This window comes from Ips typographus, linkage group LG11, assembly GCF_016097725.1.
Source record: "Ips typographus isolate SLU linkage group LG11, UJ_Ityp_2.0, whole genome shotgun sequence".
In the NCBI taxonomy this organism is placed as follows: Eukaryota; Metazoa; Arthropoda; class Insecta; order Coleoptera; family Curculionidae; genus Ips; species Ips typographus.
The window spans coordinates 7,908,465-7,920,988 of NC_138432.1; the positions used below are offsets into that span (position 1 = coordinate 7,908,465).

Below are 12,524 nucleotides of genomic sequence, written 5' to 3' on the forward strand. Positions count from 1 at the left end.
GGTAAGAACAGTTACGGTACGTATTGTGTTGTGTAATAACCGGGCATGAATAGTTGAAGGAAAAAACCGGAACCATAAAGGCCGTTTGACCCTTTCAAGGGTCGCGGAGGTAGGTAACAACAAGTCCCCTTCAGAATGTGGATAAACCGCTTTTTAATGTCTCCTTTTGCAGTTTTTAATGCGTTGGAATTGGAACTGTACCACACACACCAAAACAATAGCAGGGATTCTTTCCTTGATTAAATGATAATGGGCCCAAATAAAGGCCTCTGTAATTGGCCTTTAATTAAAGAGGGGGACTTCTATGAAAACGCGTCGCCTTAAAAGACATACAGAAGAATCGCAAAAAATCCGGTTAGTACGTGTTACGACACCGTGTATCGGATGCCTTACTGGAATCGAAAAGTATGCTTCCAGTATACGTGCGTTCGATTATCGATTGCCTTCTTATTGTTTTCGAAATCGGCTTTGTTCTGTCAATTTCGATAAGCTTGTTTAAGCGTACTTTCTGTCCAGTTGAAAAAGGCTTTTTTCTGAAACTCTCAAAACATAGTTGCAGAATGATGACAAGAACACCAGCAGTAATCGATTTGAAAAATTGCAGTACTTACATCGTCATTAACGACGCAGAGATCAATGACTAGCCAATTTCTTTGCATTCAGGAATTAAAGAAACGTATCCTACATTTAATGGATAAATAAGATGGTAATTGGAGAAATTAATCGCAATTGTACGGTTTTATTCCACGTGAAGCAAATTACTTCTTCCTTGCATCCATATCGTTTGGTGGCTATAATCTCGACTCCAAAACAAATAAGTCCGGAGAAAAACGAAGAACAGAGGAAATGAAAGCAGGTGCTCGTTTGAGGAATTTAAACTTTTTAATAGCATAATTTATACTTTAGTGGCAGGCATAATTAATACCACCACACAAATTGATTAACGACATTAATATTTAAGAAAAAAGTAGATGTAAAAGTAACAGGAAACCTGGTTTTTTTTATTAGAAAGAAAACGAATGGTAGTTAGTTTTTAGTCATGTAATCATACACATCATGATTTAAAATTTACTTAAAACAACTAAATTTCTAATTAATGTAGCCCCCTGTAGGAAACCTTCACAGGAATGTTCAACATGTAGTAATTAATGTAGACCATAATTCACTGGCTAATCATTAGCTATATGCCTATTATCTTAGTCATTATTAAGGAAAAAAAAGTTGTAGATATAAACAAACATTCATTAGTTCTGAAAGAGTCAGTCAAAATCCTAACACTTTGTCGTAATTAATTAATCTGATGAGTTTTTAATGGTAAAGCAGTTCCGAAACTCTACCTAACCTAACAAAACACTACAATTTGCATCAAATATTTGCAGGATGTATATGGATGCGAGGCATGTTTTGCCGCAGCAAAACTAATTAACTGCTGGAACATAACGGGTTTTGCAAAAACGGTGTGTTTGCATATTTGTTCTTTACCTCACATTTGCATACAAACTAATTGTAATAATAATAATTGAAAAACAATAAAGCAGGTTTTCAATAGGCGTTTATGACCCGGGGCAAGGACGTTGGACGCTTTTTCCTTTTTCAACCCGGATCTTGGAAAATTGCAAATGTTACTGCAGTTTTTTACGTCCTTTTCAGTGACTGTAATTGAAATTAACTGCTGCTTTATGTGGAAAAAATTCCCTAAAGGTGGGTCTCTGACTGAGCACAATCCCAATTCGGACAAATAAAAAAAACCACGACTTTCAGACTTCTTCAGCTTAAACAATGAATAAAAGCAAGATTAGAATTTCAAATCAGGCTGGATGCCGTACAATGTTAGTCAATATTTTCTCATAGCCTTCTCTGTCTAATATTGGAAATAAACATTAGGTATGTTCCATGAATAAAGAAGGTAAAGGCGCGCTGACACTAAAAATAAACGGTTAAGATCGGTCAAGCATTTTTTCTACGTTTGTATACCGTTTTAATGTTGTGCTTCTGCATTGTCTACTCGTTTTAGCTTAACCGGTGTCATACCATGTCCACTCTGCTTGGTATTAATGTCAACATTTCTTCCTTCCATACCAGATGTTCGTTAAACGTGACAATTCCAGATGCAACTATACCTATACGTTTTACCAGGTGTAAGTAATTTGTAGTTTGAATACTGATTAAGACCACTTTTAATCGGAGTTTATTACTCTTAGCTAACAATAAGATATTCTGCTTACATTTGACTAACGGTGCTCGTTAATAAATTGATGGGTCCAAAACTATATGGTAATCACTACACTGGGAATTTGAACACATCGGTTAGGTAGGTACCACGTATGTAAAGAATCTTTTAAATTTAGATGGTGATGAATTGTCTGGGAAGCACGTTATTCCACTTGTGCATTCCTTTCAAAAAGTGTTAAAATGCAATATTTGTCAAAAGTACAATTTTGCTCCATAAGGGTTCTAATGCACAGCAAAGAGCATATTTATTCCAAAGACGGTGAACCTCTGATAGAAAAGGAAGAAAACTATACTACCATGGCTTATAGCCAATAACGAAAATCGTAATGTATTAAAACTTGATTATTTAGATTTCAATACATTTTGCTGTAGTGAATCACAATTGCCTAAACAATATAATAACCATAATAAAATCGTTTCTTTAAACTTTTAAAAGCAGAAAAGCATTTTTTGTGGTTCAATTGTGTATAGAACAATGCTAAAGACGAATGAATAACTTACATTTTGAATTTAGAATAGTTCAATTATATCAGAACATTTTGAGCGTCACGAAACTACCACCTTATTTTGCCTTAGTTTTAAGTACTAAAGTTTTCAATTGCAATGACCTTTCTAAATCACATAAATCATTCCAACATCAAATACCAGGAACACATTAGCTCGCTAAATAATCAAAATCACATCGTAATTTAGTGCAGTGGTTCTCAAACAGAATTAATTAGCGGATCAATAATCTCGAATACGATTTGCATAACAGGTACTTTTCATAAATTAATAGACCAAATCTCGCAGAAGTAATTACAGGGTACTGCTTTCGACCGCAACCAAAACAAAAAACGTTTACGCTTTTCTGATTGAAAGAACTGGACGAAATATTACTGTACTTGCTTCCTTTCTGAAATTGCTTTTAATATTAAAACGACATGCCTTCTGATGGGAACGTCAATATTGCATAATGTACAAGTTTTGTGTTGTAAATTGTCGTTATCATTATCATCGACCGAGACTTAAGTCCACCACGCTGGTCGCCTTTTTTGTATTTGGACAAGCAATTAGCAATGTTCGAATTCTCCAAACATATACTGGTCGGACAAGTCTAAATATTTGAAGTAATAACTCAGGGGATATGCAACATGGCCGTTTATAGTATACCGCTATAATTATTAACAGGACCGGTGATTTCCTGGTATTGATGAATACATACCCTAAAGTCGCAAAACACTTACAATCGCGAGATATTTACTGTCTAACATTTTATCATTTGTACTTAGTGCCTATTCAAATGATCGCATCTCGACTATACAGAGTGTTCCAGCCATCCGGTGACAGAACCATGTATACGTAGCGATATTATCATCTAACTTTATTTCCTACTGTATCTATGCAGAACGTGAAAGAAGAAGTAATCTTCATGCAGATTAAAAAGCTCCCTGGAAGATTAGAATACAAACATTCAATAGTATGTACAGTTTTTATGGGTAGACTGTATTTAAAAAAAAAATACAATTTAAATGTCTTTTACAGGCTGGTTTCTAATGTAAGTGCACTTGTTACACGACAGTGACAAGTTTATTTCTTGGTTTCCGTGTACAGCACTAGTTCCTGCCTTTTTTTGTGTAATTCCCAAGACTTTTTTTCGGTGTTGACTGAAAGTTTGTTATTACAACATAAACTGGGTTAAAAAGTTCCCAGAGAACTTCACAGCTGAAAAAGTTGTATATTTTGTGTTACTTTGTTGTATGACAATAATTGATTGCAGATTTGGGTTAGGTTAGGTTAAAACTAGTTTTGTATATTAATCTAAGCTTAAGGCTGTTTAATTTTAATCCACAAAACTATAATGACGTGAACTAGACAAAAAAAAAGAACTATTAAGGTCACAAAAACCATACTTTTTATACTTTCCTCCAATTTGTAATTACATCTTGAACAACATAGTACACATCCATAAATCCCGTGTAACATTAGGAAGATCCGTTTCCTAATCTCCGTACCAAAATTGCGTGCATACACCCAATTGAAGAACGACCATATGAAGCAAAAAAGGTGCTTTACCTTCATGGGAAGATTTTTTTTTAATAATAATACTAATTACCACGACAACAGTAACGTTAATAAGTTCATTGTGTAGAGAGAGAATCTTATATTAAAAATGTAGTGAAATAGATGTGAAACTGTATGACTTAGTAGGAGATTTACTAATTTTAGTGGATTACTGTTTAATTGTGATGGGTTAATAGATAGGGGATAGAAAATTTTTGAAGATTTCAAAAAAGTGCTAAAAACTTTGTACTCCAAGTGGGTTTTAGAGGCGATTATGTTCTTTAAACCGTGTTCAAATTTCAGATCACCAAATCAATTTTTCTTAAATAACTCGAAAACGGTAAAAGTTACAAAAAAGTAGCAAGAGACCGAAAATGTTCCTAATCAACTCCTTAACCCAACAACGTTAGTTTGCAGGACCGTTTTTGCTTTCAGTATACAGGGTATGCAAAAAAAGTATGGTGGTTCACTATTTTTGTCACCCTGTACGCAATTTTTTAGATAGAATGTTTTACTCTACACCACTGGAAAGAGAAGCTCAACACGGTTCTTTTAAGTGGTTGAACCACCCTAAACTCCCAAAAATAATGAAGTTACAGGGTGCTCAAATTTCAACTGATTTAGAAATTTGTTGCATAGTAGATTTATGACTTACTGGTAAAATTTAAATTTTACTTTACTGGTAAATATTATTAGTTTTAAATAAGAGTACTTACGTGTAACTTCCATGAGTGTTATGACATTTCCCATGTTTGCAAGGTTTTTGTTTGCATTCGTCCTTGTCGTCCTTACAACTGGACCCAGTGAAACCAGGTGCGCAGTTGCACTGATAAGAGTCACCAACACTGACACATTCTGCGCCATTTCGACAGGGTTGGGATGCGCAATGGTCCTGTTTTTCGCAATGTTCACCTGCGAAAAAAATCAACGTTTTATCCGATTGGGCATAAAAGTGTAGTTTTCGGTCGCATACCGAATTTTTCAAAAGCTTAAAAGGAGGTGTTCGTAATGACCGGTCGTTTAAACAAGAGATAAGGTTGACATGTCATGCAAATTTTAATTAACCGCCTTTAAATCTCCGCACCGCGGTTAGTTAAAACTCGGTCCTGATCAGGTAGCCAGTTACAGATTATTAAAGAGGAAATCTTAATATCTTTGATTATGAGAGGTGAGGTGATATAAAATGGTGAATTTATTGCCGTTATTAAGCCGCTTTGTGGACGGCTGCAAACGCCTCGATACAGACAAAAAAATTGAGGCTTAATTTTGATGGGCAAACCCCCCAAAAAAGTTGGTTCCACTGATGTCAAAGTGTGATTAAGTTTGTTGTTGTGCTGTTTTAGCTTCAATATAGCTTCATTGAATCGAAATTAATTACAGAAGCTCGATTCACTGTGGCACTGCCACTAAATCTGATTGTGTATTAGGCCATTAAAAGATACATTTTATTAATCAATTAGAGTGGAAAATGGAAACCTGGCATTTCAAGTTGGAATGTGGTTAATTTCATATTCATTTATAGCATTGTGTGTTGTGTGCACTCCAAAAATATGTTTTTCTAATGAAACTGATTTATAACAATTCAAATTGCTGTAAGTACCTATAAAATGGTGAATACCTAATGTGAAAACTAATTTCTTCTTAAACAGGTCTCTTCCAGGATTTTTGACAAACACTCCAGTAAAGTTTGCCTTTAAACTGAAAAAATTCAAAACTTGAGGACAGTTTGGAACTACATATTAAGAAATTAACTTACGAAAAAAACTTTGGACTTAAAATTTGGTCCTAAAATTACATAAACAAGAGATTATTGATGAAATAAAATGCAATTGTGTGCAACAAACAACAAAACGGACACGAGAGTGGTTTTGTAACATTTAGAGCCCGTGTGAAAGTAAACGCCCTGTATAAGTACCACGCCTTTATAGGTAACTTGTCCGATATAAAATCCTGTACGTGTATAATGGTAAAACGAGAATGCCGCGAGGAGTATCACAGTTTTTCTCCTCAAAGGGCGCGGTACCACGCATGTCGGTACCAGTTTCTAAAAAGTTGTTCTAGTTCATCCAAAAGTCGTATGCAGTAGCGTTATCGCGAAGATCCGAAAAGAAAAATGGGCGCCACGAAACTACCGTGCTACAAGCTGGGATTTTCATGTTCTCAGTGTATTTTATGGGACTTCCTTATTAGTAATTTGCCTATAAACTGACTTTTACTGCTCTAAGATCTTTAATTATTATTACAGCCTGTATTGCCACTGCCTTAAATGGTTGTTCAAGTGCCCGTTTGTCTAACAATCATTTCTAATGCAACGGTTGGGTGAATATGAACTACTTACCAGTGTATCCAGGGGCGCAGGAGCATTGGTAACTCTCCAAAGACTTTAAAGAACACGTGCCACCATTTAAGCAAGGTCTTCGGTCGCAACTGTTGGCCACGTGGATTTCGCAGAGGGAAGCGCTGAATCCCAGAGGACAGCGACACTCAAACCCCGGCACTCCTCCAGGTACAATTCGTACTTGGCAAGAGCCGCCATTTTGGCAACGGGGTCCAGGACCTTTACCGGTATGGCAAGGATTCAGGTACTGGCAGTACTCCCCCACGTATTTTGACGTGCAGCTGAAACAAAACAACAACAATAATTAAAGTGACGTAAAACTTGCACGCCGAACTTCACGCACGTTAAATTTCCCATTTCCCCATTCATTAAAGTGTGTAATGAACGTGATTATTGCAGATGCTCGGCGTGGAATGCTTTGGTTATAAGGAAAAATTAGTTTTTCAACTCGGAACCATTCATTGGCCGTAGAGGAGTGTTTATGATTCATTGAACTGAAATTGACCCTCGCTTCCATGCAATACGAACCCGCTTTGATTTATTCTCTCGGTTGCTGCAGGTTAATTATGTAAAGGTACCTTTTGCATTTTGTGTGTTGCAACATGTTTATCTCGATCCTCGGACGTAAACAGAAGAGATACTTATAACATAGCAAATGAAACTCATGGTTCAAAAAGTGACTAAAAGTGGACTGTATCTCAATTTTTTATTAATTATTTTAATTTAATAACAAATCCAGTAACAGCTACCTTGAAAGACCAAAAAAATATTAATTATTTGTGCAACAAGAGAAAGAGATTTCCAGAAGTAAGAAGTGCCTTGAAAAACTTTTTAAGGTCATATTGAAAGTTCCATAGACCTCTGAATGCTACTGAGAACTTTCTTAAAAGTGCCAGAGGATTCTGTAAGTGTCTTAAACCTTTTCATAACTGTTTTAAACTGCCAAAGGCCTCTAGAAGAATTTTGAAAGTGTCAAAAACTTCTAAATGCTACTGGGAACCTTCTTCTTCTTCTTCTTATGGTGCCATCTCTTTATGGAGGTTGGCTATCATTACAGCTATTTTTACTTTGGATGCCGCGGCTCTGAAGAGTTGGAGGGATGTGCATCCAAACCATTCTCTGAGGTTTCTTAGCCAGGACATACGTCTTCTGCCTATCGATCTCTTTCCTGCGATCTTTCCCTCCATTATCAGTCGTAGTATACCGTATCTCTCTCCACGCATAATATGACCGAGATATTCTAATTTTCTGGCTTTAATCACGTTCGCCAGTTCTCTTTCTCTTTTTACTCTGCGTAGAACTTCCTCATTGGTAATCTTTTTTGTCCATGATATTCTTAGTGCCCGCCGGAAGATCCACATTTCAAAAGACTGGAGCTTTCTCATTGCGATTTTGTTGATTGTCCATGATTCCAGTCCATACAGAAGCACTGGGATTACGTAGCATCTAATCATTCTCAGTCTGAGTTCTGGAGGGAACCTTCTTAAAAGTGTCTTAAACCTTCTCATAACAGTTTCAAGTTACCTGAGTCCTCTAGAACAATTTTGAAAGTGTCAGACACTCTCAGTTTAAATAAACTGAGAAATTTCTAAAAAATGCCAGACAGTTCTATAAGTCTCTTAAATTTTCCCAAAACTGTTTTAAATTCCAGAAGGCCTCTAGAACTATTTTCAAAGTTCCCTAGAGCTCTAGAAATGTTCCAAACCTTGTAGTGAGCAGCAACCAACAATGTAGTTTTTCCAAACTATTTTTATCGGGTTTAAAGTGAATATTTTGGGAAACAAGAATATGCTACTAGCATCACTCTATTTGGACTTTTAATGATTTTTTGACTTGATAAAAAACCAATTTTCGTACTGATCACTGCTGCCACTAACAATCTTTGATAGTTCATATAAAATTTGGGTGACTTTTCACGACTTGGCAAACAAATTTTATTAAAATAATAATACACTTCCACTGAAATAGTAAAGGAGAATCTTATAACATAACAAATTTTCATGGATTCACGAACCGACTTCACGATTTTTTTTGTTACAAAGTGCCGAACTCAAAAAAATCAATTTAATAATATTTACTTTATCACTTTGCTGTATTTGCTACACTCATCTGTAACTAACCACTCGGTGGTCATTCAATACTTCGTTATACTCGAAGTTTCATTATATTATTGAATTGCTTGATATTGCTTCATTGGCCAGGAACGGGTACAAAAAAACTGGCGGTCATCTGTGACCATAAAATATCCCGTTTCAAAGATTTTTTTTTGTGAATATCAGTCTTCTTGGGAAATATATTAAATTACGCGTATTTATGAACAATAAGTGTTCTTGGAGTGCCCTGCGATGCTTACAGCCAATCAGTAAACAACTGCGGACTTTCTCCAATCCGAAGCAGAATAGTTTCGAATATAAATCAATTTCTAATAAATAATTATGTTTCTGTCATGGTAAAACGTCTCTGACTGTAAATTTAACGAAGGAGTTTTCGCCTTGTTTCAATTATTGTGATTTCTACCTTCAAACACCAACTGTCACAAAAACTTGTTTGTATGGTTTCGAGACAGAAGACAAAGCAGGTCGTTCTGTTCAGAAGATAATCAAAGGGTCCCCTTGCTATAACGCCTCAATGGTAAAACAGCAGAAGATTTATTGAATCTGAACGACTTTGAGATTGATATTAATGGTGGTTGAAATAATAGAATGCCATATTAAAATAGGAGTCAAACAGAGCACAACGCCCACGGCAACATGATGGTACAATTTTTTATTCGCCGTCCATGTACGATATGAAAGATTGAAGGATGAACAACGATGTCGCATTTTTCTATTCAACCTTAATCGCTTACGGGCTTACCAACCATTGATGGTTAACTTTTCTTCGGTCTGTGGTTTGATAAATTAACTTTGGTCTGGCGAGTACTTTTCGCTGATTTTCTAATTTATCCCAAGCGGTGTTTCTATTTGGTGGTAGACTAACACCTACACATATTTTCTTAGTATTACCATGATGCTTCGTCAAATATTTGAAGATATTGATCAATAATCTAAGTAACGTAAGGCCGCCCACAAGCCCATTATATATTAAAGATGGTCGGGATACTTGTCGAAGGTAGATTCTCATCACGAATGGGATCTGCATCTGCCCGATTTTATCTACAATTTGGCTTTTAACTGACATTAATAGTAAATGGATCTTATAAACAATAATCCTTTATATGGACGAGTTGTAAAAGTATGGTAACACTCGATCTGGTAACCTTTCGGCAAAGAATCGACGTGATTTTTATTAAAACGTTTTCAACCAACTAGATTACCCATTAAGTGACTGGTCTATACAGAGTAATTACCTCTCTGTCAGCTTGCTGCACAATTATGTGAGAAGCAAAAGGTTGTGCAATTTTTTGTTGCGATTGCCTTACAGTTGTACACAATTAATTAGGTGCTAATTAATTTCCATAATTTAAATTTTTACAATCCACTTTTACCACTCCAATTATGACTGTGGGATAATTTTCCTTTTTTTTTTGTTCACTGTCTGAACTTTGTGCAGGGTTGTGTAACTATTAGCAGCCGGATTTACATTCTTTTTCGTTTGTAACGTCATTAGTTTTTGTTAGAAAACTTTTCAAAAATTCAATTTTAGGTTTGATAAAGATATCTTAAACTAACATTATGTACTTTTTTCGTCGTCCGTGTATTCACAGCCTTCACAATGCAAAATTGTTTATTAATGCAAGCATAATTTTTCAATGGGGTCGTCTACTAAAAAAAATTAGCAGTACTCAGAAGAATTTTTGACACCTATTTTTCCTTTTTGCCTTTTTACACTAAAATAATACAAGCTGGCAACATTAGTTGATTTGGCAACATCGAGGGTCTGTCAACAATGTCACGCGGTAATATGTCAGTTGCAGATTTGGGAGGGATATCGAATATGATAAATAGGCATGCTTGTAGTAACAATCGACTCTGAACAAAACAGAAAATAAATGTTTTAAAAACAGTAAAAAATCAAAATCAATCGTGTTCTTTGTACAAACCTAAACACATAAGAATGTATACAGTTCATCCTATCTCTCTTCTGTTTATAGTACGTTGAGTGAGAGTAGTGAGACGGAATGCATGAGCGTATGTCTAATATCAATTTTAACCAAACGTCAACCGTCGAAGAAGGCGTAGCTGAAATTGTAGGTTATGTTTAATGTTTATTTTCTAGTGATTTTTGTTTAGGAAGTTATCTTCTGCTGGAAAAAATGCCGTTTAAGCGTTGTGTCGTTCAATCGCGTTCAAAAAGTTGTAGGAGTTGCCCCAATAAGATATTTTTACGAGAGAAGCTGAAACCTGTATGGATGAGAATGAGTAATTTGCGTCCTGACTACTCCTGACAGTCCTGACTTACAATTCCAGGTACGTTATGAAATTGAAAGGGCTTCATTTTAACTTTCTTTTTACTAGAAATATTATATTGAAATGTAAGACTTAATAGCTCGTTATATTGCACGTATTTTAAAATTTTCACATTTGGAACCTTCAATTCCACTATGGTAGAGGACCCCATTGTTTTACTTTAATGCAGCATTTTATCATAGGCAACCAATTACTCTTAGTATAGTTCTATCACTCTTTATTTGTATTAAATAAAGAGAAATAGACTCACATTATTTAGTTGACATCCACCATTACCGACAGAACTAACTGTCACTGTCATTGTCAAGGGTGCCTATGATTTCGGTTTGCCGTGTCGCCTATAAAACTAACAATTATTTTTTTTTAAACTTTATAAGATAATAAACGTTAAAAATTTTGTAATCAACTCTTATATTAATTACACTTATCATTAATACACTCGTTGGTTAAATAAGTATTTTGTAAAGCTGTTTTAAGAATACAGCAATTTGATATGTCTGAGAAGAAGGCCAGTTTAGGGTTACAGAAGCTCAGTTTTCATTTAATCTTTATAAGAGAGTATTAAATTATCGCCCGAGTATAAATTGATGCCATGGAAAGAAAAAAAAATATGGCAAAAAAGCTGTTATATTTATAGATAATACGCCCGCAGATTGGCCTTATTTACATTGAGCGGATGTTCTCAATACAGCACTTTGTGTTGTCAGCGCTCAAATAAAATTCTTAACGTCTCAATTCTACAAAAGAACATAAAAGATAATACAGTCGCGTTTATTTGCCGCGTATTATATTTTAATATAAGGCCATAAATCGGGTACAAAAAGGCTAAAAGCGCCCATACATCAGACGGTTTTTCGTACTTGAAAGCCATAAAATTAAACTGCCCGTCATTCTTCAGTGGCTTCAGCCCGTAACTCGACTAATCAAGGACCGATTTTTTATCGGCCACGTAATTTTGGACAAATATCGACCGAGAAAAAAAGTTCCATCTGATCCCGATCGGAGGACCGAACAAATACCTTGCAGCCTTCTGAAAATCGAAGAATGAAGTCCACTTCTTCGACAACACAAACGATTTTCTAGAAGTAATTCATCTGCGTTGAATATTTAATAAGATTTTCGACACCTTTGTGGCGTAAAAACTGCTTCCACATCGGTAGTGTTACTAGCGTTGATCGATAAAGAACATCGTGATCAAAAAGCGTCAAGATCACAATTAAGATATTTCTGGTACATCGTCCCGGTCAACTATGGTGTATTTAACAGTTCCACTAATTAATTATATTGATGCCAACGCTAACGAACATTTTACGGTTTTAGGTTTGTTTTGGAAGAAAACCCATCAAAAAGGAAGAAACATCGGCAAAACAATGTCGTTTCCTTCTATATAATTATAGGAGTGCCGATAGGAGTTTATGGCAGTGAGGTCGATGGGTCATCGAATTTATCTGCGGCTTAGCGCCTTATGGTATGCCGCGTTTCTTACCATTGAACGTAGGTGG

General features: G+C 35.6%; 2 protein-coding genes and 1 long non-coding RNA gene across 13 annotated transcripts in view; 1 reads left to right on the forward strand and 2 right to left on the reverse strand.

The window, feature by feature from the left end:
• LOC145735604 (uncharacterized) overlaps positions 1-12,524 on the reverse strand; it is a 52,224-nt gene that overhangs the window by 22,810 nt on the left and 16,890 nt on the right. The window contains 2 exon segments of the mRNA XM_081989584.1: positions 4,992-5,187; positions 6,614-6,894. Coding sequence (XP_081845710.1) covers positions 4,992-5,187; positions 6,614-6,894 — 477 coding nt within the window.
• Positions 1-12,524, forward strand: part of CCDC151 (Coiled-coil domain containing protein 151) — a 36,609-nt gene that overhangs the window by 2,927 nt on the left and 21,158 nt on the right. For 4 of the 11 annotated variants that reach the window (XM_081989592.1, XM_081989594.1, XM_081989595.1 and 1 more), the window contains exon 1: positions 8,075-11,022. The exons of 3 other annotated variants lie outside the window; for them this stretch is intronic. The gene's annotated coding sequence lies outside the window, so the exon portion shown is untranslated. Of the gene's footprint in view, positions 1-8,071; positions 11,023-12,524 lie in introns of those variants that run through there. 4 more of the 11 variants (XM_081989601.1, XM_081989600.1, XM_081989603.1 and 1 more) reach the window with 4 other exon arrangements.
• On the reverse strand, positions 1,027-2,118 carry LOC145735612 (uncharacterized). Its single transcript, XR_014179710.1, has 2 exons — positions 1,975-2,118; positions 1,027-1,923 (listed from the first exon to the last, which is right to left on the reverse strand). It is a non-coding gene; the product is annotated as an uncharacterized LOC145735612 (long non-coding RNA).